At 42.3% G+C, this 25,792-nt stretch overlaps 1 protein-coding gene and 1 long non-coding RNA gene across 14 annotated transcripts in view; both read left to right on the top strand.

Moving 5' to 3' along the window:
* uts2r1 (urotensin 2 receptor 1) overlaps positions 1 to 25,792 on the top strand; it is a 97,168-nt gene that overhangs the window by 6,758 nt on the left and 64,618 nt on the right. For 2 of the 13 annotated variants that reach the window (XM_021575649.3, XM_090212278.1), the window contains exons 1-3: positions 16,309 to 16,991; positions 24,144 to 24,871; positions 25,047 to 25,428. In XM_021575649.3, coding sequence (XP_021431324.1) covers positions 16,940 to 16,991; positions 24,144 to 24,871; positions 25,047 to 25,427 — 1,161 coding nt within the window. In that variant the 5' untranslated portion in view covers positions 16,309 to 16,939 and the 3' untranslated portion in view covers position 25,428. Of the gene's footprint in view, positions 1 to 15,437; positions 16,992 to 17,080; positions 17,285 to 17,496; positions 17,554 to 18,504; positions 18,573 to 24,143; positions 24,872 to 25,046; positions 25,429 to 25,792 lie in introns of those variants that run through there. The other 11 variants (XM_090212280.1, XM_090212284.1, XM_090212277.1 and 8 more) reach the window with 10 other exon arrangements.
* Positions 8,610 to 14,033, top strand: LOC149974397 (uncharacterized). Its single transcript, XR_016489338.1, has 3 exons — positions 8,610 to 10,194; positions 13,116 to 13,229; positions 13,759 to 14,033. It is a non-coding gene; the product is annotated as an uncharacterized LOC149974397 (long non-coding RNA).

Genomic DNA, 25,792 nt, shown 5'->3' with positions numbered 1-25,792 from the left:
TGTTTAGAGTTTACGGAGAATGGTGAAATAAACAAAAAACATCCAGGCAGTGTGGGCCTGTGAGTGAAAACAGCTTGTTGATGAGAGAAGTCGAAGGAGAATGGCAAGAATTGGGCAAGCTAACTGGCAGCCCACAAACAGGCAATTCATTGCGCAGTATAACAATGGTGTTGGCAGAGTCAGGATTTGGCGTAAGCAGCATGAGTCCATGGCCCCATCCTGCCTGGTGTCAACGGTATAGGCTGGTGGCAGTGGTGTACTGGTATGGGGAATGTTTTCCTGGCACACGTTAGGTCTCTTGATACCACTTGGCAATGTTTGAACACCACAGTGTATGTGAACATTGTTGCTGACCAGGTGCATCCCTTCAAGGAGACGGTTCACCCTTCGTCACATGATTACTTCCAGCAGGATAATGTGTCATGTCACAAAGCACGTATTCTCTCAGAATGGTTCTAGGAACATGACAGCAAGTTCAGTTTACTTGAGTGGCCTGCGCAGTCCACAGACCTCAACCCAATAGAACATTTTTTGGGATGAGATGGAACGGGCTGTTCGCAGCATGAATATACTGACGTTATAATATGCAGCAACTGCGTGAGGTCATCCCGTCAGCACGTGCATCATGTTGTGGTTGTAATCATTAAGGACTGGGATGTTTTTCAGGATAAAAAAACAAACGAAATAGAGCTAAGCAAAATCCTAGAGGAAAACCTTATTCAGTCTGCTTTCCTCCAGACACTGGGAGATGAATTCATCTTTCAGCAGGACGAAAACCTAAAACACAAGGCCAAATCTAGACTGGAGTTGCTTACCAAGAAGACCAAATGTTCCTGAGTGTCCGAGTTACAGTTTTGACTTAAATCTACGGCAATAACTGAAAATGGTTGTCTAGCAATGATCAACAACCAATTTGACAGAGCTTGAAGAATTTTGAAAATAATAATGGGCAAATGTTGCACAGTCCAGGTGTGGAAAGCTCTTAGAGACTTACCCAGAAATACTCAGCTGTAATTGCTGCCAAAGGTGCTTCTGCAAAGTATTGACTGTGAATATTTACGCAAATTAGATCATTCTGTATTCCATTTTCCATAAATGGGCATACATTTTGAAAAACATGTTTTCCCTTTGTAGTGTTGAGATGTGTGAGAAGAACAAAAATATTTGATCCATTTAGAATTCAGGCTGTAACACAACAAAATATGGAATAAGTAAGGGATATGAATACTGTCTGAAGACACTAAAGTGGGTAGCGGAATCAATAGTGTACACACACAGTGAGCTCTGAGCGTGTGTGTGTTTGCGTGTGTTTATGGGTGTTTGTTTTGTGTATGTATGTTTGTGTGCAAGGGTTGGATATGTGGGTAGTCAGTGCAAATCCTTTCGAAGGTGCATATAGTTGTTGTGATGAAGAGCTTCCTCTTTCCCTCTCACCTTTGCTGTGTTCACATGTTTGGGAATACGTTTTGCTGTGTTCACATGTTTGGGAATACGTTTTGCTGTGTTCACATGTTTGGGAATACGTTTTGCTGTGTTCACATGTTTGGGAATACGTTTTGCTGTGTTCACATGTTTGGGAATACGTTTTGCTGTGTTCACATGTTTGGGAATACGTTTTGCTGTGTTCACATGTTTGGGAATACGTTTTGCTGAGCCAACCTATTCACGAGTGCTCTCTGTTCAGTAATTGAAGTGTGCAATCTCACGTGTGCTACCAATAGTGCCTGTCCTAAATTCTCATGTGCTACCAATAGTGCATGTCCTAAATTCTCATGTGCTACCAATAGTGCATGTCCTAAATTCTCACGCGTGCTCTCTATTAAGCTTGTACGCCAATGATATTCTCTAACCCAAATTGAGAGGCGACATTCCTGCGTGCCTCTCTTTCCACTCTTGATTGTGCACAGGTGAAGGAAATGAACGGGACCCCGCATCCCGACAGCGCAGACACACAGCTCTCTGATGGCCGTCTACTCCTAGGACGCACAGAGCTCGAATCCACGCCTGCCTCTGAACATTCGTCGCTCCCAACACAAACAGCGCACTAAAGTTAAGTACTTTTCCTCTCGCCCTTGAGGTTATCATCTGCGGCTCAAAGTCACTTCTGTGCACTTTAAATAAGTTATGACTATGCAGGATATGAGCGAACATTGTGCTGAAGATATAGAAGTAAAAGGGAATTAATCCTGGGAAACTGTGATACCTACCTGCCTCGGATACTTACACTTCCTTTTTCTTCACGAGGACGGACCTGAACCCCCCTTCATGGAGACTGGAACCTGTGGAGAGAAATAGATTCAATGGCACGCTAAGAAGAAAAGGACTGACTAAAGTGGAGGAACTGGCACCACGGGAGGACTATACTACAGAGGCTACATGTGGATGAGTATTGACTGTTAATTAAGACACATGTTGATTGATGGATTTTAAGAAAGAGGCCTTTTTTAAGAGTTGCTGGTATTTTTGAGGAGAGACTTTTAAACAGACGTTGCAAAAACAACAATTTGTAAGAGACATTTCCTACCTTTTCAAATTAAGTATTGTTCATTGTGAAACTTGCCTGGTTGTTGTTCATCCATTCTGAAATTGCACTGTGGAACACAATAACCTGAGTTTTCCAAAATTTGACATAATCTTTCCGGTGCAAATAGTATTTAATGTGCAGGTCTGTGCAGGGAGAAAGCTATGTTTAGCTTTCGAGCAGTGTTATGGCCTGGTGGTAGAAACCGTCTCAGAGCCTGTTGGCCCGAGACCTGATACTCCGATATCGCTTGCCAGACGTTAACAGAGTGAACAGTCCGTGGCTCGGGTGGCTGGAGTTCTAGACGACCTTTCGGGCCTTCTTCAGACATCGCCTGGTGTAGATGTCCTGGAGGGTAGGGAGCTTGCCCCCAGTGATGTATTGGGCTGTCCGTACCACCCTCTGTAGGGCCTTCCAGTTGAGGGCGGTGCAGTTGCTGTACCAGGCAGTGATGCAGCTGGTTAAGATGCTGTGATTGTACAGCTGTAGAACTTCCTTAGGATCCGAGTGCCCATACCAAATTTCTTCAGCTTCTTGTTTTTGCTGAGGCTGTTTTTGCTGAGGCTGTTTCCCTGGCAACACTGTACAAGGGCTCTATCTCCTCCCTGTAGGCTGTCGTTGTTGTCGATGATCAGGCCCACCACCATTGTGTCATCTGCAAGCCTAATGATGGTGTTGGAGTCATTCATGGCATCACAGGTGTACAGGGAGCCCCATGTTGAGGGCCAGCATGGCGGAGGTGTTTTTGCCTACCCTCACCACCTGAGGTCTACCTGTCAGGAAGTTCAGGATCCAGTTGCAGAGGGAGGTGCTCATACCCAGTGCCTTGAGCTTAATGTCAAGTTTGGAGTTGAGCTGTAGTCGAAGAACAGAATTCTCACATAGGTGTTCCTCTTGTCCAGGTGGGAATGGATCTGTTGAGGCGGTATGCAAATTGGAGTGGGTCCAAGGTGACAGGTAAGGTGGAGCTGATGTGGTCCTTGACCACCTCTCAAAGCAGGGCAATAGAGTGCTACAGGGCAATAGACATTTAGGCAGGTTACGTTAGTTTGCTTGGGTACAGGGACAATAGTGGACATCTTGAAGCATATGGGGACCACAGACTAAGACAGGGAGAGGTCAAGTATGTTTGTTAACCTGTCAAAGGAACCCCGTTCCGCCAGTGAAAGAGCAGGGCGCCAAATTCAAAACAACTAAAATCTCATCATTAAAATTCCTGAAGCATACAAGTATTTTACACCATTTTAAAGATACAATTCTCGTTAATCCAGCCACAGTGTCTGATTTCAAAAAGGATTTACAGCGAAAGCATCACAAATGATCATGTTAGGTCACCACCAAGCCACAGAATAAACACAGCCATTTTTCACAAAAAGCAGAATTAGAGATAAAATGAATCACTAGCCTTTGATGATCTTCATCAGATGACACTCATAGGACTTCATGTTACACAGTACATGTATGTTTTGTTTGATAAAGTTCATATGTATATCACCAAATCTGAGTTTACATTGGCGCGTTACGTTCAGTAGTTGTAAAACATGCGGTGATTGTGCAGAGAGCCACATCAATTTACAGAAATACTCATAATAAACATTGATAAAGATACGACTATTATACATGGAATTTTAGATAAACTTCTCCTTAATGCAACCGCTGTGTCAGATTTTTTTTTAAACTTTACGGAGAAAGCAAACCATGCAATAATCTGAGTACAGCCTTTAGACAACAAAGCAGCCAAAAAGATACCCACCACATTGGGTAGTCAACATTACTCAGAAATAGCATTTTAAATATTCACTTACCTTTGATGATCTTCATCAGATTGCACTCCCAGGAATCCCAGTTCCACCATAAATGTTTCATTTGTTCGATAATGTCCATCAGTTATGTCCAAATATCTTCTTTTGTTAGGGCGTTTGGTAAACAAATCCAAAAGTGCGTTCAGGTCGCGCCGAACGTCGGATGAAGAGTTCAAAAGGTTCCGTTACAGCCCGTAGAAACATGCCAACCTAAGTATGGAATCAATCTTTAGGATGTTTTTAAAATAAAACTTCATTAATGTTCCAACCGGACAATTCCTTTGTCTGTACAAATGAAGTGGAACGTAGCTACCTTTCACGTGAGTGCGCCAGACCGAGGCTGTGACCACTCAAAGAGCCCTTCTGAGCCCCTCCCTTATAGTAGAATCCTCAAAACAGGTTCTAAATACTGTTGACATCTAGTGGAAGCCTTGGGAAGTGAAACATAACTAATATCACCTTGTATCTTCAATGGGGGCTGAGTTGAAAAACGACAAACCTCAGATTTCCCACTTCTTGGTGGATTTTTTCTCAGGTTTCTGCCTGCCATATGAGTTCTGTTATACTCACAGACATCATTCAAACAGTTTTAGAAACTTGAGTGTTTTCTATCCGATACAACTAATAATATGCATATATTAGCATCTGGGACAGAGTAGGAGGCAGTTCACTCTGGGCAAGCTATTCATCCAAAAGTGAAAATGTTGCCCCCTATCCCAAAAAGGTTAACACGCTGACCAGTTGGTCTATGCATGCATTGAGGACGCGGCCGGCGATGCCATCTGCGAGTATCCGCACACTTGAAGGTCCTACTCACGTTGACCAAAGAGATTGAGAGCTCAAAGTCCTCTACAGCAGCGGTGACCCTCAAAGGAGGATTGGTGTTGATTGCCCTGAAACACCTTTATCTGACTATTTTACGATAGTCTGTGGAAGCCAGGTTAAAAAGAAAAGAAAAAACAAACACAAAGATGCGCTTCTGTGGTCCTTAGAGGCGGATTACAGTGCTGATGCAGCATACTCCTGTTAAAATCAGAATGAGCCTGGTTATTGGAAAATGTGACACATGAATACACACTTGCACACACACACACCTCCACTTTAAAATAACTTAATCACAATGACGTGTTTATAAAAATAGTTTTGACTTCACTGGCGTTGCCATCGATCGCAATGTTCACAATGACATACAGTGCCTTGCGAAGGTATTCGGCCCCCTTGAACTTTGCGACATTTCAGGCTTCAAACATAAAGATATAAAACATATATAAAAAAAAAATTGATTCCCAAAAAATTGATGGGAAGATGGATGGAGCCAAATACAGGACCATTCTGGAAGAAAACCTGATGGAGTCTGCAAAAGACCTGAGACTGGGACGGAGATTTGTCTTCCAACAAGACAATGATCCAAAACATTAAGCAAAATCTACAATGGAAGGGTTCAAAAATAAACATATCCAGGTGTTAGAATGGCCAAGTCAAAGTCCAGACCTGAATCCAATCGAGAATCTGTGGAAAGAACTGAAAACTGCTGTTCACAAATGCTCTCCATCCAACCTCACTGAGCTCGAGCTGTTTTGCAAGGAGGAATGGGAAAAAATTTCAGTCTCTCGATGTGCAAAACTGATAGAGACATACCCCAAGCGACTCACAGTTGTAATCGCAGCAAAAGGTGGCGCTACAAAGTATTAACTTAAGGGGGCTGAATAATTTAGCACGCCCAATTTTTCAGTTTTTGATTTGTTAAAAAAGTTTGAAATATCCAATAAATGCCGTTCCACTTCATGATTGTGTCCCACTTGTTGTTGATTCTTCACAAAAAAATACAGTTTTATATCTTTATGTTTGAAGCCTGAAATGTGGCAAAAGTTCGCAAAGTTCAAGGGGGCCGAATACTTTCGCAAGGCACTGTACCTGGCTAAGTGAAGGATCAACTAAATAATGATCTAGTTACACCAGAGCTTTAACAGAGTTTAACGTTAAGTTATGCCTCTTCCACACACGCCGCACAGCACATCACACACACACACACACCAGGCCAAACCAGAGTCAATCTACTCTCTTTGCTTCATTGAACCTGACAGGGTTTCAACTGTCTAACCAACTGGGAGATGTCCTGTCACTCTTACTCAATGTATACTCTCTCTCTCATGGCTGCTCTTTCGTTCCTGGCACTCTGTCTCTAGAATGTACAGGTTGTCTTTCCAGCCGAACTCTGACAGACATGCCATGCACGCTCGTGCACACACACAGATATTGGCAACGAGGGCACCTCTTATTCGGTGTTGACAACTCCCAAATGATTACATCAAATGGCTCTACGTGAGATAATGCTGACAAGTAGACATTTTTCCACACACTTAGAAAACTGTCAGAGAACGGCTGAGAGATGCAAGGGTGTCATTAATATGGCAGTAATGGAAGCTGTGGGTTTTATGATACTGCAGGAAGGCGACACAACTCCGTTACAGTGGTAAATGTGTTTAACCTCAAATCCTGCCACTGAGGAGGTTAAATTAACGGAACCTAGGAAACCAAAAGTGTACAGTACACATAGCTTTTAGAGTGATAGGGAGGTGAAAGTGGGACGAAGTGGAGAGAGAGAAGAGGGAAGAGGGTGCAAAGAGAGAAAGAGACAGAGAGAAGGAGAGAGAGAGAAAGAAAGACACACAAGGATAAAGAGAGAGAGAGAGACGAGGGAAAGAGGCAGAGAAATGTGTTGCCCAGAAGTGCAACCAGAGTTGTTGATGATGGATCAGAATGCCAACAGAAGCCCGTCAGAGGAACACTGGTCCCCCAAGGCAGCTTGTTATGATACAATGAGAGGATGCTCACTGCTAGGGAAGAGATCAGAGTTTAGTTTGGACACCACACACACCCCCACCCCCACACACTGTGTACACAGAGACATTGTTTTGTAACAATTCTGAAAAGTGTTCCAGCCCTAATACTTGGCAGGCCCATTGTCGTCAACTCAACCACACGGTAAGGAGAGAGAAAGGGAGTGAGCTAGACAGAGGAAGAGAATTCAAACCACAACTGGGTAATTATTTTATTACTTTATTTAACCAGGAGAACAAATTCTTATTTAGAAAGACGGCCTACCGGGGAACAGTGGGTTAACTGCCTTTTTCAGGTGCAGAACGACAGATTTTTACCTTGTCAGCTCTGGGATTCGATCCAGCAACCTTTCGGTTACTCACCCAGCGCTCTAACCTGCCGAACCCAAATATACAATAAATCATTACATTACAATACATCAGCACATTAGAGCATTACAGCACATTCCAAGAACACATATTGCCTCACATCCCTTCCAAGATACACAAACAGGAACACAACGTTAAATTGAATTAGGAGAGAGAGGAAGGGAGGGAATTATGAAATAGAGAGGGAGAGACATGGAGAGGAATGAAAAACAAGGGACAGTAGGGAGAGTTTTGTTGCTGCAGGGTTGTTTTGTCCTGCTGTGACAAACTGTTCAAATTTAGATTCTAAATAATCAGGCAGCAGAATTGGGATACAGGGGACACAACACGGGATATGTGGGGGATATGAGGGATCTGTGTGTCTCTCTGTGTGTGTGTGTGTGTGTGTGTGTGTGTGTGTGTGTGTGTGTGTGTGTGTGTGTGTGTGTGTGTGTGTGTGTGTGTGTGTGTGTGTGTGTGTGTGTGTGTGTGTGTGTGAGTGTGCACACGTCTATATTAATGGGATGGAGACTGAGATGTTCCCAAACAGGATTAGTGATAATAAGGAACATACGACAGGCATGATAGGAACGTTGTTCATCTCCTAGGACGACCAGTGCACACACACACACACACACACACACACACACACACACACACACACACACACACACACACACACACACACACACACACACACACACACACACACACACACACACACACACTGCTATGTCTAACTATACTTGTGAGGACCTTTTGGGGACCAACAATTGATTACCATTCAAAATCCTACTTTCCCTAACTCCAAATCCTAAACCTAACCCCTAACCTTAATTCTAACCCTATTTTTAAACCTAACCCCTAAGCCTAAAATGTCATTTTTTTTTAAGTGAGGACTGACAAAATCCTCCCATTTCTGTATTTGACTTGGTTTCTGTGAGCACTTCTGGTACTCACAGGTGTAGTAAAAATGTGTACACACACACACTCCTTTCCCCAAGACAAAGTTACATAGGTGCTCAAATCCCACTGTGTGAAAGTGTAAACGACTTTCTGACCTCATGCTCTTCTGAGTCCACGTGGGAACATAAGGTACTGAGTCAGAACATAAAAATAGAAACACACACAAATAGACTGTGTGAGGAAGCAGGTGATACGGAAACAGGGTGGGGCCGGTACTTCCAGTGGTCAACAGCAAATGTAATCCCTTGGCACTGTTGCTCTTGTGACAGAGTGTTGACAACATCAAATGGGAGAATAGAAACCTCTGCAGCAGAGAGTCTGGATGACACTTTGACAACGCAACACTATACAGACCATACACTATACTACTCATAATATTTATCAGCAGAATGTAGAATTCGGTTTGAATCATACTGACTATCTGAAACAGGTCAGCTTTTCTTAGCAGCATCTTATTGATGCTAGAGAGGTAAAGTACTCTCTGTCACTTTCACTCTCCTGTCATCACTATAACACATCTGGGCTAGGAATTCATAGTATACATGAGAATATACTGTTAAAGTGTTACCTGGAAGACAGAGAAATAGAGGGAAGGGATGGAGGGAGGGAGGAAGGAAGGAGGGAAGGGGGAGAGGGGACTCACACATAGAGTACATCAAAGTGTGTGCATGAGATGAAAAATGTTGTCCCAGTCAACTCTAAACACACATAGTAGAGAAAGGGCAACACTTCCCCAAGCTGAGCAAACTACATGATGGCAGTGACCTGTGCGCTACGGAGGGAAAAATAGCATCCTAGTAGGAGTGTGCTGTAGCCGGTGCTAGAGGGCAGTATGGGGTTAGGTTGTGAGTGGTGGCTTATCTGAGCTGTATCGGGAGAAACTGTAGTGGAGAGTAACTATGTGTGTCTGTAAATCACTTAAACAAACACACCATGCACACACACAAACCCACTAGTGATGCGCTGGTTGACTCATAACCCGCATACCCTGCGGTTATATCCGCGAGGCGGGTGGGTTTAGGGTCATGAAATATTGTGTGAATGAAGGGCAGGTGAGTGGCGGGGGTGTTGAATAAAGAGAAAACAATGAATTAAACAATTCCATAAATGTGTAATTGTTGTGCAATTCATATCTACAGGCTATGTTGAGGTTTTTCTTTCATTTTTTTGTATCTGGCATTAGTGCGTAAGCATATGCTTTATGTGCCAAGTATACTCCAATCGCCAAATGTTACCGTCGAGCCACTGAGGCCAAAAGGACAATGTTTTAATTTAATAAGGGAAATGTGAAATGGAGAGTTGAAAATAAAGGGAGGTCCTGAACAGCAATGTTTGGGAAAGACTTGGTTAAAGAGGATGAGAATAGTGTGATGATTATGTGTGATGATTGTGATTGGACAGTCACAAGTTGGACAGTCACAAGACGGAGACTTATAATATGGCACGTCAAGGGAACTAACTGTAGGCACAGATGGGTTAAATGGAATAGTAACTGAAATCTGGACACTGACTGTAGTGTCTTTAACCTCTCACATGTAGCCTAATATAATATTAACTCCTGCAGAATTAAGCATGTATTGCAGTAAAATGATACACCAAATGTACATTTTGACTCGGGAACAGGAGTGGAGAAATAGGCTATGATTTCTTTCTTTCAGCATCTTGAGCAGGCGGTGTAGTGCTGCCGGTGCGACGATCTGTCACTTCAAAGAATGAGGTTAGTTTAATAAAGTTTAGATTGAAGTTGAATGAATATGTCTCGCAAGATCACTTAATGATTCATTAGTATTTTACATAACAAACCGAACAGCTTAGATCATGTTAGTTTACTGTGAGACCTAAAAACACCACGTCATTTCTTATGACAATTTAGGATGATTGCGTTGAATTGTAAGTCAATGTTTTGTCATGTGGCCAAACCCACCATGCTAAATATGCTTTGATTGAAACAAAATACAGGTGGCTTCTTCACTCCATCTGCTCTAAATGGAACAGTATTAGGGCTGCTTACATCATTCAAGAAGATCAAAATGCACATTCCCATGAAAGTGATTGGGATCACATGGTTGGCATGCAGATGCAGCATGGACGTTTCACCTGTAAAACGTGAAGAATTGTCATTCACGATTGACAGTGATGGCGGTCTAATTTAATAATAATGTAGGCCTAATTTGGTATTTTAGTGTTTTAAAAATACATGTGTTTTCTTTGTGCCACTAGCCACTAGGCATAGACAATTGTTCAATTTGGATGAGGCCTTTGGATGAGGTCTATATCCCAAAATTATATAATACAATATTTAGAAATTATTACTTCATAAAAAACATTTTTTAAACGTGGTTGCGGTAACTACAGCAACACCAGATAATATGATTTAACGAAAAATGTTTGGTATCATTATACTGGTAGTTACAAAACATCGGCGGAGATTTTTCAACTCACCTGGTATTGGACATACTATCTTCATCCACGATTCACGGGAAACAGGAGTCGCATAACATATCCAATTGCAGGGGTTCCGTTTGAATTTAGAATATGTTTCTGCTCCATGGAGTAATCCAACAATGTGTTCACCGCCACCGCGTCTTTCTCAAATCTTTTCTCCTTGATTGAGATAAGTGGGTCCACCCCAAAGTGCCGCATGATGGCAGACACCTGTCTCCATCAATGAGAAAAGACTGGAAATAGACAAGATGGCGGCAACACAATGTTGGATTACTTCCTGGAGCAAAACATTTTCTTATTTTAATAATGGAGCTTTTTCTAAATTCAGACGGACCCCCTGGACATTTTATGAGACTCCTGTTTCCACGAATCGACGATAAAGTATCGCCAATAACAGGTTGAAAAATCTCTGGTGACGTTTTGTAGACATGTTGGTTAAATCACATTATCTGTGTATCTGTACCAGACCCAGGGTCCTTGTCAGTCTTGAATGAGCGTGGTGTGTGTGTGCGCGTCTCCAGGGTTATCTGGGACAATCCGTAGTCAGGAGAGAGAGAGTTAAATGGCTTGCAAATATTTTTCGGCTTAAACACACTTTCCCCTTCTCTCTCCCCCTTTCTCTCTCTCTCTCATTACATATCTCTCGTTCTCTCTCTCTTGCTCCCCTCAGGCTTTCCATGCCACACACACACACACACGCACAGAGACCCCACATTCTCACACACATAGCGGCTTAGATTACACCACCGTTTACATATAGTGTAGTTCTAACTGTCTGTCGTCATAACCACAACCCCTGGCCTGTGTCCTAGTGGAACCCACAAAGCCTGTCAGTTAGATGTGCAGTTAGAAGTGCCAAGCCAGGCTTACCCTGCCATGTAACAGTCTCTGTCTGCTGTGCCCCTCTGCTGCTCTGTCCTCTCCCCCTATAAAGTCATCACATCCTCCAGACCTCTCTCTCGCCTCACAGTGGGGCTTAACACGGCATAGTACAGGACAGAGAATAGCAGCATCGGCTGGAGAGCAATGTGCTACCAGTCTGCCGTGGGCCAAAAACTCCCGGGCGCTCAGATGCAGATACAGTCACTTGCACGCTTAGACATACTCTGTCTATATCTTCTCTTTCTTTCTCTCTTTCTCCTTCTCCGCCCCTCTCCCCTATCTCTGCCTCTGTCTCTATCTTTCTCTCTCTCTTTCTCTCTATTTTTCTCTCTTTTTATTTTTCTCTCTCTCGCTCTCTCGCTCACTCACTCTCTCTCACCATCTCAGTTCCTAGGCAGAGGTAATGAATGACAGTCTGATGGGGTCCAGATGTGCCTTTCAAAGCCACAGGAGAACAAAACAATTTGCTCTATTTGACTCCAATCTCCCTCCAGCACACATACACACACACGTCGGAATCTTTCACGCACCCTGCTGATTATATGACAGCAAAACAAATGGACTGCCAGGGGATCAGGGGTATTCTTGCAAGTAATCACACACTCACATGCGTATGTTCTCAGGTTCTTTTCATGTGATTAGCCTCTTGGAAAATGGAAACCAAGCTATCTAGCTAACTATCAAAGTAGTCCAGTGAGTGTTTAATTCATTAATTAAACTTCCTAATGAACTAAAATAATTGTGTTAGCTAATTGATGCCTGGTTAGCAATGTTGTGCTTTATGGGAGAGAATGAAACACATTTTGTTGCTGTAACAGTTACAGTCTGTCAACACCACTGACTAGCTGGTTAGCTAGTGGCTAGCACTTAGCTACTTCGCTAGCACTTAGCTAGCTAACTTTAGCTATCATATTTTGCATATTTAGCTAATGATTTGCCAAAACACTTATATTTTTAGGTCGATATGTTGCTATCTTTTAGCTAATACCAATACTATGTATGTCAATATCCTAGTGTCCCTGTTCAGTAGCATGTTAGCTAACAGAAGAGCCAAGATAACAACAATATGAGATGACTTGGTGATGGAAGAGGCTGCATTCAGAATGCATCAACACCCTGGAAAGATGTTTGTGGTGCACTCATTCATAACACTTGTTTCAGTGATAAATGAGTGTATTGTCTTCAAGCTTGATAAGGTTCATGCTTTATTATCATACATTTAGCCTATACATTCTTTCTTTGTAACAATTAGATATGTCATTGCTTTAAACTAGTAGCTAGCTCATCTTGATCTTCCTTCTCTCTTTCTAGAATCAATCAGTTACAAGGCAAAAAGACAGATTGAGAATTTCAATCAAACTGAGGACAGATAAATGTGTCTGCACCAGACCAGAACACGGCTTCTTGCATGCATGTCTTTGAGATGTAAGTTAACAATAATTCATTTTGGAAAAATAATATGAATTGCCATATTAGGTATAACTCAATTTGATTGAGCTTTTCTTCCACCCAAGCCTTATACAACAGAGTCATGAAGAGGAGACAACTAGTAGACAACTGTCTCTTTTAATGAGGAAGTCTCCAGTCTAAATTGAAATGAGTAATTAGTTGATTTGTTTGAATCAATTGTGTTGAGGCTTGGCTGGAGAAAAATCGGGTTTACTGTAGCTCTCTAAGAATAGTTGGCAACACATTTAAAGGTAGATTTAATAGGCCTAGTCCCCGTTTATGTTGCTACATTATTTCCTTGCTGAAAAATACATAGAATGGTAGTTTCAGTAAGAAGCATATCAACATCAAGGCAACATTGTAATGGCTGACCCCATTTTTCCAAAGCCAGACCTGCCCATTAGCCGCTGAGTCTACTTTTTTAAAATGCCAAAATATAAAATAATTTTCAGTAATTGTTTTCAGTATCCTAATGTTTTTGTTTTGTCTTTTCTGATTGTTTCAGTGCATGCAGTCAACAAGCTTGGGACAAAGGACTTCCACTGGGCCGCCATCTCCAAAGTTCACTCAAACACGCAATACTTCTGAACTGGGCTTGATTTTGTTTCTGTTGTTTTAGTTATTTCAATTTGGTTCATTCTATTCTAAACATCCATTGGTTGAAAGCTCATTGTAATGTAGTCCCCCCTTTAAACATCCTAAGGTCCACATCCCCATAGTGTTCGCATTTCTCTCTTGTAAATGTTGTAGCTACATTAAATGAACAATTGATTTGGGAAATGTTCAGTCTTTGCTCTTTTCTTCATTAGCATGCTGGTGATTTGAAGTTGTACTGGATATATTTTTTATCTGTTAAGATATTGAATACATGTTTAGTATTGTTGAGTTGACTTTTATCTGTGAGAAGCAAGTTCATTTAAAGTTATATGTGATTTGTTTTATGTAGATACAACATTGTGTTAATGCCCAAAGTAACCAAACACCTGATCTAATTAGCATATTCATAATGAGTTTGCAGCAAATTTGGACCAAACAGTAGAATGTTTGCCACAAGTTTCCCAGAATGTTTGCCAGAGGTTCACAAGTCGCTGCTAAATTGCCACAATGGTTTGCCACAAAACTAATTTGCATGTGAAAATGACATTACAGCACATTTGCAGCAAATTGACCAAAGATTTGCCAAAAGCCTGTTTTTTTTTCAGTAGGGGGAAAAACCCACATATTCTAGAGGTTGCGAGTTAAGGATCTCTTACATACAGAGATACATCAAAATAAATACACATTCACACAAAAGTAAAAATAGACTCTGCTTGTCAGTCCTCCTGTGCTACGTGACTAACATCTAAAACATATTAGCCTTCTGCATTCCACACCCATGCCTCATTCCTTCCTCTGATGCTTCTCTGCATAGCATACCATCTTATGATCTCTTTTTCCAGCCCTTTTCAACCTGTTTACAGTACATTCAGGGGTAATATGGTAAACTGTGTAATTTTTTTTTTTAAGTGTGTTTGATACAATATCCTTGAGTTGTAGCCCCACAGCAGTAGACTATGGGCAGTCCAGGCTAATGCAGATAATGAGTCTGATCTCTTAGGGTGGGTTGTCATGGGTGTGTGTATGGACCGGGGTCAGGAATGGGATGTTAGTTCTCTCTAATCAACACAAATTGTCTCCTGTGATTTCAGGAGGACCTTGGATGGACCTCTGTATGTGGGAGAGATATGAGAGTCTTGTCCCCTCTGTCTCTGGTTAGGGAGAGTTTATTGATTAAAACTGTGCAGGGCCAAGTACTGAATCGCTCTTTCTCGAAAACACACACACAAAACATCTCCGGTTATTTCTGATGTTTACAAGAAAAAGTTTAAAGAAGCATAGTCATGTATACATAGTATCATAAAATATACTGTACACACAAACACCTTGGAAGATTACAGAATTAGAATCACCTTTATTCACCAAGTACGTTTACACATACCCAGAATTTGACTTAGTGAGGTGCTGCCAGCAAAAGACAATATACAAACAAAATACAAGTCCACATATACATCATACAGAATAAAATACAAAATCCGAACAGTAAACATAAAACTAACTGATTACAGGGGGAATAGGAGGACATGTTCAGGTGGTGGTCGGCTTTGGTAATGATTGACATAAACTGTCTGCTAGAGGGGAGTCTTTGAAAGATGGGGTGTCTGGGGTGGGCAGGGTCGGTGAAAATCTTTCCTGCACTCTTCCTTGTCCTGGAAGGCAGGTGACAGCCGATAACCTTCTCTGCAGACCGGACAATGAGCTGCAGTTTGCACTTGCGGCGGGCAGACCCAAACCAGAGGGTGATAGAAGAGGTGAGGATGGACTCAATGATGGCCGTATAGAACCGAATCAGAATTGTCAGAGAGAGAGATTGAGTTTCATCAGCTAGCGCAGATAGTACGTCCTACGTCGAGCCTTCTTTGTCACCCCTGTGATGTTGTCCTCCCATTTGAGGTTGTGGGAGATGGTGGTTCCCAGGTATTTGAATGACTTGGCCTTGCTGATGCCTGAAGCATCAATATCGAGGGGGAGAGACGGTGGGGGACATTTTCTGAAGTCAACCACCAACTGCACAGTTTTGACTGTGTTGAGTTCCAGGTTGTTGCTACTGCACCAGGCCAGCAGGCAGTCAATCTCTCCATGTTACTTGGACTCGTCACCGTCTGAGTTGATACCGACTAGGGTGTTGTCATCAGCAAAGTTGAATAGTTTGACAGATGTGTCATTGGAGGTGCAGTCATTGGTGTAGAGGAAGGGGGAGAGCACGCAACCCTGCGGCGCCCCTGTGCTGAGAGATAGGGAGTCTGAAAGATGTTTTCCCAGCTTAACACACACACACACACTACTGTTGCACAAAAATAGCAGGTTAAAGGGTAGAGGAGAGTGAGCAGGACATATTTCCTGCATATTTCTGTATAATCCATGCCACTTCTCTGCCAGTATCTTTATCTTTCTCCCCCCTCCCTCTCTCTCAATCCATTTCTCTCTCTCTCCCCATTCTGTCCCTCTTTCAGTCGTCTCCCCTCCCACTTCTCGCGAGAGTGCTTCTCTATGAGTCTCTCTCTCCCTCCCTCTTCTCCCTCCCTCCCTCCTCTCTCCCCTCTTTCTCTCAGTCTCTCAGGCACACAGTGTCTCAGTGAAGGAGATTCACCGTAACCAGCTGTGGCTTGTTGTGATTCTCACCTCCGTCACTCTCTGCTCCCCGTAAGGAAACGTTCCTTTTTTTCCTCATCATTTCATTTATGTTTTTTTTCTCTTCCTCTAAATTCAATTTCTCCGGTGGCATTTTAAAGCTGTCAACCAGACCTGTGGAAGGTACTCTCAAGAGGCACCGAGAAACAGAGAGCGTAGGATAAGTTTTACTCCAGCTCAAAAGACACCTTTCTTTTTTTTCAGATCTCGTTCACCTTTTGATTGACAGACTTTTTACTATGGTAAACTAAAGACAGTGGTATTATAGCACAGGATTTTTTTAAACCCAAACTCAAGATACAGGATTTTTTTATTTATCTCAATTCAAATGCAAAGAATCACCACATTTCCTGAAGATTCTGTGTGGACTTTAATGGCTCTAGACATACCTGCAGTATGTGTGAAATTTGGGGAACCAGAGTGAGCTAGGTGATGGTTCATCGGGCAAACGGAAATAGATGCTACATTTTTCTGTTCAGGCTGCCAGTCTGTTTGCGGCTTACAATCAAGGTAAGGCACGCACGCACGCACACACCACACACACCTGGCACTCCAACAGGCTGCCGGGCTCTGTCAGAGCAGATAAAGAGTAGTTAATTAAATAGGCATCAGAGTGTAACTCCCAGACATTATGTCTGTCCTTTAACGTCACGTCTGCTAGTGATGTGTCTGGCTGGTGTCGCACAGGAAGACTTAGAGCGGATTACATTTGTATTGATTTATGTCAGAGTTTTGAGAGAGAGAGAGACACAGAGAGAGACAAAGAGAAAGAGAGAGAGAGAGAGAGAGAGAATCTGACTGAGGTAAAGTACAATTATAATTACATCCAGTCTGGAAAACAGTCTGCTGTTTTGTTTTTATAGTCAATTAATATTTGATCTACTAGCTAATTAGAATACATTTTGTGAAAAATGTTTGCGTCGTCCTCTGGGTATGTCATCAGAGATGGAGTATGTGGCCTGATTTGACTATCAGAAGATATCAGATGATATGTAAATTACCTCTGTTTGAACAGCTGGATTTAGGTCTGAAGGGAGACTGAAGGGAGACTGCAGATTAGAAAAAAAAGCAGGTACATGTTTATTTTTATTTTTTATAATTGTGTAGGGTTTTTCCACTTATTGTATGTTATTAATATTATTTACCACGTATAAACCAGTTATTATATTGATTTGTAGACATATAGACATCAAGGCCGACGGGTTTTATACTGTAAGTTAATATAATTGTTCACAAAACATAACAGTTATATTTATAAGCAATTTATAACCAGACCAATATAATCTATGATGATCTCCCCTAACTACGCATGTCTTATTTGATTCCTATATGCTATTATCCTGATCATAAACTCGTAGAAAAAAAACATAAAAGGGTTCTTCGTCTGGTTCCAGGTAGAACCCTTTTGGGTTCGAATAACAACCCTTTCCACAGAGGGTTCTACCTGGAACCAAAAAGGATTTTCCAATGGGGAAAGCCGAAGAACCCTTTTGGAACCCTTTTTTCTAAGAGTGCACTCAGTATTGAACCACAGTACTGTCAAAGGGCAGCTAAGGTCACAGACATTTGTATTCCAGTCAGTCAATGCAGTTAAGTATATCGACCCACCATATTTATTGGAACATGATTGTATTTCCCAATACCTGAATAGAATTTCCTTAAGTCCGTAAAAAGAAGTTTCATGCTCCCTAAGATACGCTTCTTTTGAAAAAGTTTTACTTTGTTTCTCTTTCCTGGGGATTTGCTGTCATTTGCTGTTCATCCCTGTTGTACCCAGAGGTATCTAATTATACTCAAATTTCCAGATCTTGATTAGCAAGACCAGCAGAAGGTCTAATTCAAGATGAGACTTGACTGTTAATCAAATTGGTTGCATCTAGCAACACTTTCACCACCACTACTCCGTATGTTCTCTCTCTCTCTCCCTCTCTCTCGCTCTCTCTCTCTCTCTCTCTCTCTCTCTCTATCTCTGTCATTCTCTCTCGCTCTAATCTTTATCTTTATCTCTTCCTCTCTTCTCAAGCTCTCCGTTTTGTTCCCTGTCTTCCACTCCTCTTTCCAGCGGTGGCCACTGCATCCATGGAACCAATGGTGATCTTGGTGGAGTGATCGTTGAAGAAAATATCTATTTATTTACAGTGCCTTCAGAAATGATTCATCCCCCTCCTTTTTCCACATTTTGTTGTGTTACAGCCTAAATTTGAAATGGATTAAATTGAGATTGTGTCACTGGCCTACACACAATACCCCATGATGTCATTGTAGAAATGTTGTTTTTCAAAGTTTTTACAAATTAATTAAAAATGAAAAGCTGATATGTCTTGAGGAAATAAGTATTCAACCCCTTTATGGCAAGCCTAAATACGTTCAGGGGTAAAAATGCACTTAGGTTGCATGGAAATAGTGTTTAACATGATTTTGAATGACTACCTCATCTCTGTACCCCACGCATACAATTATCTGTAAGGTCCCTCAGTCGCGTCAACCACAAAGACCAGGTAGGTTTTCCAGCGCCTCGCAAAGAAGGGCAACTTTTAGTAGATACTGTAGGTAAAAATACATATAAGCAGAGTATTACACTTTGGATGGTGTAACAATACATCCAGCCACTACAAAGATACAGGCGTCCTTCTTAATTCAGTTGCCAGACAGGAAGGAAACCGCTCAGGGATTTCACCATGAGGCCAATGGGGACTTTAAAACAGTTACAGAGTTTAATGGCTGCGATGGAAGAAAACTGAGGATGGATCAAAACCATTGTAGTTACTCCAACAACATTGTAGTTCCTCCAAAATACTAACCTACATGACAGAATGAACTGAAGGAAGCCTGTACAGAATAAAATATATTCCAAAACATGCATCCTGTTTGAATTAAGGCACTAAAGTAAAATTGCAAAACATGTGGCAAAGAGATGTACTTTGTCCTGAATACGAAGTGTTATGTTTAGGGAAAATCCAACACAACACATGGACGCATGGAGGTAGCTGCATCATGTTATTTGTATGCTTGTCATCGGCAAGAACTAGTGAGTATTGTAGGATAAAAGGAAATTAAATAAAGCTAAGAACAGGCAAAATCCTAGAGGAAAACCGTATTCAGTCTGCTGTCCAACACACTGGGAGACAAATTCACCTTACAACGGGACAACAACCTAAAACACAAGGCCAAATATATTTTTATTTCTTTATTTATTTCACCTTTATTTAATCAGGTAGGCAAGTTGAGAACAAGTTCTCATTTGCAACTGCAACCTGGCCAAGATAAAGCAAAGCAGTTCAACACATACAACAACACAGAGTTACACATGGAGTAAACAAAAATACCGTCAATAATACAGTAGAACAATCTATAAACAGCATTTGCAAATGAGGTAGGATAAGAGGTGTAAGGCAATAAATAGGCCATGGTGGCGAAGTAATTACAATATAGATATTAAATTGGAATGGTAGAATGTGCAGAAGATGAATGTGCAAGTAGAGATACTGGGGTGCAAAGGAGCAAGATAAATAAATAAATACAATATGGGGATGAGGTAGATTGGATAGGCTATTTACAAATGAGCTATGTACAGGTGCAGTGATCTGTGAGCTGCTCTGACAGCTGGTGCTTAAAGCTAGTGAGGCAGGTAAGACTCTCCAGCTTCAGAGATTTTTGCAGTTCATTCCAGTCATTGGGGTGGCAGGGTAGCCTAGTGGTTAGAGCATTGGACTAGTAACTGGAAGGTTGCAATTTCAAACCCCTGAACTGACAAGAATTTGTTCTTAACTGACTTGCCTAATTAAATAAAGGTAAAAAAATAAAATAAAATTGGCAGCAGAGAACTGGAAGGAGAGGTGGCCAAAGGAAGAATTGGCTTTGGGGGTGACCAATGAGATTTACCTAGTGGAGTGAGTGCTGCTATGGTGACCAGTGAGCTGAGATGAGGTGAGGCTTTACCTAGCAGAGACTTATAGATGACCAGGAGCCCGTGCGTTTGGTGACGAGTATGAAGCGAGGGCCAGCCAACGAGAGCATACAGGTCGCAGTGGTGGGTAGTATATGGGGCTTTGGTGACAAAATGGATGGCACTGTGATAGACTGCATCCAATTTGTAGAATGTTGGATGCTATTTTGTAAATGACATCACCGAAGTCGAGGATCGGTAGGATGGTCAGTTTTACGAGGGTATGTTTGGCAGCATGAGTGACGGATGCTTTGTTGGGAAATAGGAAGACGATTCTAGATTTAATTATGGATTGGAGATGTTTAATGTGAGTCTGGTTTACTGTCTAACCAGACACGTAGGTATTTGTAGCTGTCCACATACTCTAAGTCAGAACCATCTGCTGGACAGGTGGGCAGGTGCGGGCAGCGAACGGTTGAAGAGCATGCATTTAGTTTTACTTGCATTTAAGAGCAGTTGGAGGCCACTGAAGGAGAGTTTTATGGCATTAAAGCTCATCTGGAGGTTAGTTAACTTCTTCGATATAGGGGGCGCTCTTTAAATTTTAGGATGAAAAACGTTCCCGGTTTTAAACAAGATATTTTGTCACAAAAAGATGCTCGACTATGCATATAATTGACATCTTTGTAAAAAAAACACTGACGTTTCCAAAACTGCAAAGATATTGTCTGTGAGTGCCACAGAACTGATGTTACAGAAAAAACCCAGATAAAAATACCATCAGGAAGGGCCATATTTTTTGAAACCGCCTCATGGCAATGACTCCTTATATGGCTGTGGAGGAGATAGGAGTCAGCTTACCTTTTCCACGTTTTCCCCAAGGTGTCTGCAGCATTGTGACGTATTTGTAGGCATATCATTGGAAGATTGACCATAAGAGAATACATTTACCAGGTGGTCGCTTGGTGTCCTCCGTCCCAATTATTGCGTAATCTCCAGCTGCAGTATTTTTCCGTTTGGCTCTGATGAGAAACCAACTGCCAGGAATGATTTTTCATCTAAAATAATTGTGAAAAACACCTTGAGGATTGATTCTAAACAACGTTTGCATGTTTCTGACGATATTATGGAGCTAATTTGGAAAAAAATTTGCCGTTGTAAGTGACTGTATTTTCGTTTTTTTTTCTTAGCCAAACGTGATGAACAAAATGGAGCTATTTCTCTTACACAAATAATATTTTGGGAAAAAATTAACATTTGCTATCTAACTGAGAGTCTCGTCATTGAAAACATCCGAAGTTCTTCCAAGCTAAATGATTTTATTTGAATGCTTTTCTTGTTTTTGTGAAAATGTTGCCTGCTGAATGCTAGGCTTAATGCTATGCTAGGCTATCAATACTCTTACACAAATGCTTGTGTAGCTTTGGTTAAAGCATATTTTGAAAATCTGAGATGACAGTGTTGTTAACAAAAGGCTAAGCTTGTGTTTCAATATATTTATTTCATTTAATTTGCGATTTTCATGAATAGGAAACGTTGCGTTATGGTAATGAGCTTGAGGCTATGATTACGCTCCCGGATACGGGATTGCTCGACGCTAGAGGTTAAAGCCTTTAGCCATACCCTTATCCTACTTCTCCTCTGTTCCTCTGGTGATGTAGAGGTTAATCCAGGACCTGCAGTGCCTAGCTTCACTCCTACTCCCCAGGTGCTCTCATTTGTTGACTTCTGTAACCGTAAAAGCCATGGTTTCATGCATGTTAACATTAGAAGCTTACTCCCTGAGTTTGCTTTATTCACTGCTTTAGCACATTCTGCCAACCCGGATGTCTTAGCCGTGTCTGAATTCTGGCTTAGGAAAACCACCAAAAACCCTGACATTTCCATCCCTAACTATAACCTTTTTCCCCAAGATAGAACTTTCTCATCAAAGGCAAACAGAAAAATACTGCAGCTGGAGATTACGCAATAATTGCGACGGAGGACACCAAGCGACCACCTGGTAGATGTAGTCTCTTATGGTCAATCTTCCAATGATATGCCTACAAATGCGTCACAATGCTGCAGACACCTTGGGGAAAACGTGGAAAAGGTAAGCTGACTCCTAGCTCCTCCACAGCCATATAAGGAGTCATTGGAATGAGGCGGTTTCAAAAAATGCGGCACTTCCTGATTGGATTTTTATCTGGGTTTCGCCTGTAACATCAGTTCTGTGGCACTCACAGGCAATATCTTTGCAGTTTTGGAAACGTCAGAGTGTTTTCTTTCCAAAGCTGTCAATTATATGCATAGTCGAGCATCTTTTCGTGACAAAATATCTTGTTTAAAACGGGAACGTTTTTCATCCAAAAATTAAAAGAGCGCCCCCTATATCGAAGAAGTTAAGAACTGGCCGTCTAGCACGTTCGGAACAAAGAGTAAAAGGAGCAGGTTTCTGGGCACGATAGCATAGATTCAAGGCATAATGTACAGACAAAGGTATGGTAGGAAGAGAGTACATTGGAGGTAAACCTAGGCATTGAGTAATTATGAGAGAGATATAGTCTCTAGAGACGTTTAAACCAGGTGATGTCATCGCATATGTGGGAGGTGGAACAACATGGTTGGTTAAGGCATTTTGAGCAGGGCTAGAGGCTCTACAGTGAAATAAGACAGTAATCACTAACCAGGACAGTAACGGACAAGGCATATTGATATTAGGGAGAGGCATGCGCAGCCAAGTGAATCTTATGGGTCCAGTGAGTGGTTGGGTTGGCTGGGGACATGGCGATTCAGACAGCAGGCCGGGGCTAGCAAGCTAGCAGTTAGCAGGCCGGGCCTAGCAAGTTAGCAGAAGGGCCTTAGAGGGACGTCGCGATGGGGGAAAGTCTGTTCTTCTCTCTTCGTGAGGTGACGTCGCTAGACCAGTCGTGGAATTAGTAGGGTTCCAAGTAGCAGAGAGGTCCATGTCCAATTGAAAAAATGGGTATAGTGGTCCAAGAAACTGGTCGATGGATCAGCTAACAGTCCAATATGCTCTAGAAAGCTAGCAGGCCACGATTAGTGGGCCTTCAGAGGACGTCGCGCCTGAGGAGCCTGTTGGAATCCTCGGGCAGATTATGTCGGTATTCCATTCGTGAAGGATCGGCGGGGTTCCATGCCCCGTACCGGCAGTAGAAGGGCTATAGTGGCAGTAGAAGCAGTAGAAGGGGTACAACTCCAGTGTATAGCCCATGCTATGCACTGGAGTTGCTTACCAAGAAAACATTGAATGTTTCTGAATGGCCTGGTTAAAGTTGAACAACAACCAATTTGGCCGAGCTTGAAGAATAAAACACAAATAATGTGCAGATATTGTACAATCCAGGTGTGCAAAGCTCTTAGAGACTTACCCAAAGATATTCATAGCTGTAATTGCTGCCAAAGGTGATTCTAACATGTATTGTGAATAAATGTGAATACTTACGTAAATTAAATATTTATTTATTTCATGTTTTCACTTTTTTCTTATGGCGTATTGTGTGTCGATGGGTGAGATTATTATTTATTTAATAAATTTTGAATTTAGGCTGTAAAACAACAAAATGTTGAATAAGATAAGGGTTATGAATACATTCTGAAGGTACTGTATTTCCCATTACTTTCTTCCCATAACCTAAAATCACCATAATATACATGGAACATAACTGTTGTTGCTGCAGAAATGCAAATTATAGATATAATTGAATAATAATGATTGATAACACTTCCCTTGCTTATCTCTCTCTGCTCTCCCATGCCCTGCTCCCCCTCCATAGCGATGACCACTGTATCCATGAAACCCCTGCTGGTCCTGGTGGAGCGGATCCCCAACGCCACCGACCCACCTTTTGACTCTGCCCCTTCCTCTCCCGAAAACACAGCCGCCACCTTCACCATAGGCTGTATACTCTCCCTCATGTGTCTGGTCGGCGTTTCCGGAAACATCTACACCCTCGTGGTCATGTGTCACTCCATGCGTTCCGCAGCGTCCATGTATATTTACATCATCAACCTAGCCTTGGCGGATTTGCTCTATCTGTTGACCATCCCGTTCGTTGTCTGCACGTACTTCCTGAAAGGTTGGTATTTTGGCGATGCTGGGTGCAGAATTCTGATCAGTATGGATTTCCTGACGATGCATGCCAGCATTTTTACGCTGACCATCATGAGCACGGAGAGGTACTTTGCCGTGCTGAAACCGCTGGACACAGTCAAACGGTCCAAGAGCTACCGCAAAGCCATTGCGGTGCTTGTATGGGTGGCTTCCCTGGTTCTTACTTTACCCATGATCCTCAGGATTCAGATGATGATGGTAGGTAGCAAGGCCATGTGCCAGCCGACCATCTCTCCACTGTCCTATAAGGTGTACATCACTTTCCTGTTCTGTACCAGCATCGTGGCTCCGGGGATGATCATCGGCTTTCTATACATCGGGCTGGCTCGCACCTACTGGATCTCTCAGACAGAAACCTTCAAACAAACCAAGAAACTACCAAACCAGAAGGTCAGTCAATCAAACTAACTATCTCTCTGCCTATCCATCATTTAGATATGTCAAAGGAATATCCTTTGGTAAAACAAGTGAATGTGATTGATTGCTGTAATCTTGTAAATCCCTGTCCAACAGCTCCTCTATCTGAGCTAGTTTTAACTCCATCTTGTATTTTTCTATTCTCCAGGTCCTCTACCTGATCTTTACCATCGTCCTGCTGTTCTGGGCCTGTTTCCTGCCCTTCTGGATCTGGCAGCTCCTGGGTCAGTTCCACCCCTCCATCGACCTCTCCACCAAGGCAAAGCGCAACATCAACTATCTGACCACCTGCCTCACCTACTCCAACAGCTGCATCAACCCTTTCCTCTACACGCTGCTCACCAAGAACTACAAGGAGTACCTGCGGAAGCGCCAACGTACCTGCACCGCGGGCAGCTACTTCAACCGGAGGAACCGGTTCCAGCGCTCGCCCAGGAGGTCGCTGTCGTCTAGCAGCCAGCAGTGCACGGAGAGTTTCGTGCTCACACACACGCCGTCACAGCGCACCATGCACAACAACAGCCTGTGAGGTAGGAGAAGAGGTTCTGGTCTTGGTCTTATTGGGGCATTATCTCCACAGGTCTGCTCAATTATAGAAATGAAAAACAGTGAACCCATTTATAGTGATGTAATGTATGTCTGATGGGGTGAAAGAGGTGTGTTGTTGTGTGTAACTACGCCGAGGTCAGCCTGTGAGATAGGTCTAGTAAACAGACTATGACATAGGAGGTCCATGCATAGTTTGGGCAATTCCCCTGATGTTATCGCACATCTCTCCAAACATATTCGTTCCCATGGGAACTCCTTGTGCTTTACTGTAATGTAGACTACATCACGACCGGTTGGAGGGAAGGCTGGTGTTTTTTGATTGGTTTGGCATGTGAATGCATAGTT

The sequence above is a fragment of the Oncorhynchus mykiss genome, chromosome 20 (genome assembly GCF_057628025.1).
Source record: "Oncorhynchus mykiss isolate SJ-2025 chromosome 20, ASM5762802v1, whole genome shotgun sequence".
Lineage (NCBI taxonomy): Eukaryota > Metazoa > Chordata > Actinopteri > Salmoniformes > Salmonidae > Oncorhynchus > Oncorhynchus mykiss.
The sequence above is the reverse complement of the archived record's forward strand: the minus strand, read 5'-3'. Positions and strand labels throughout refer to the sequence as shown.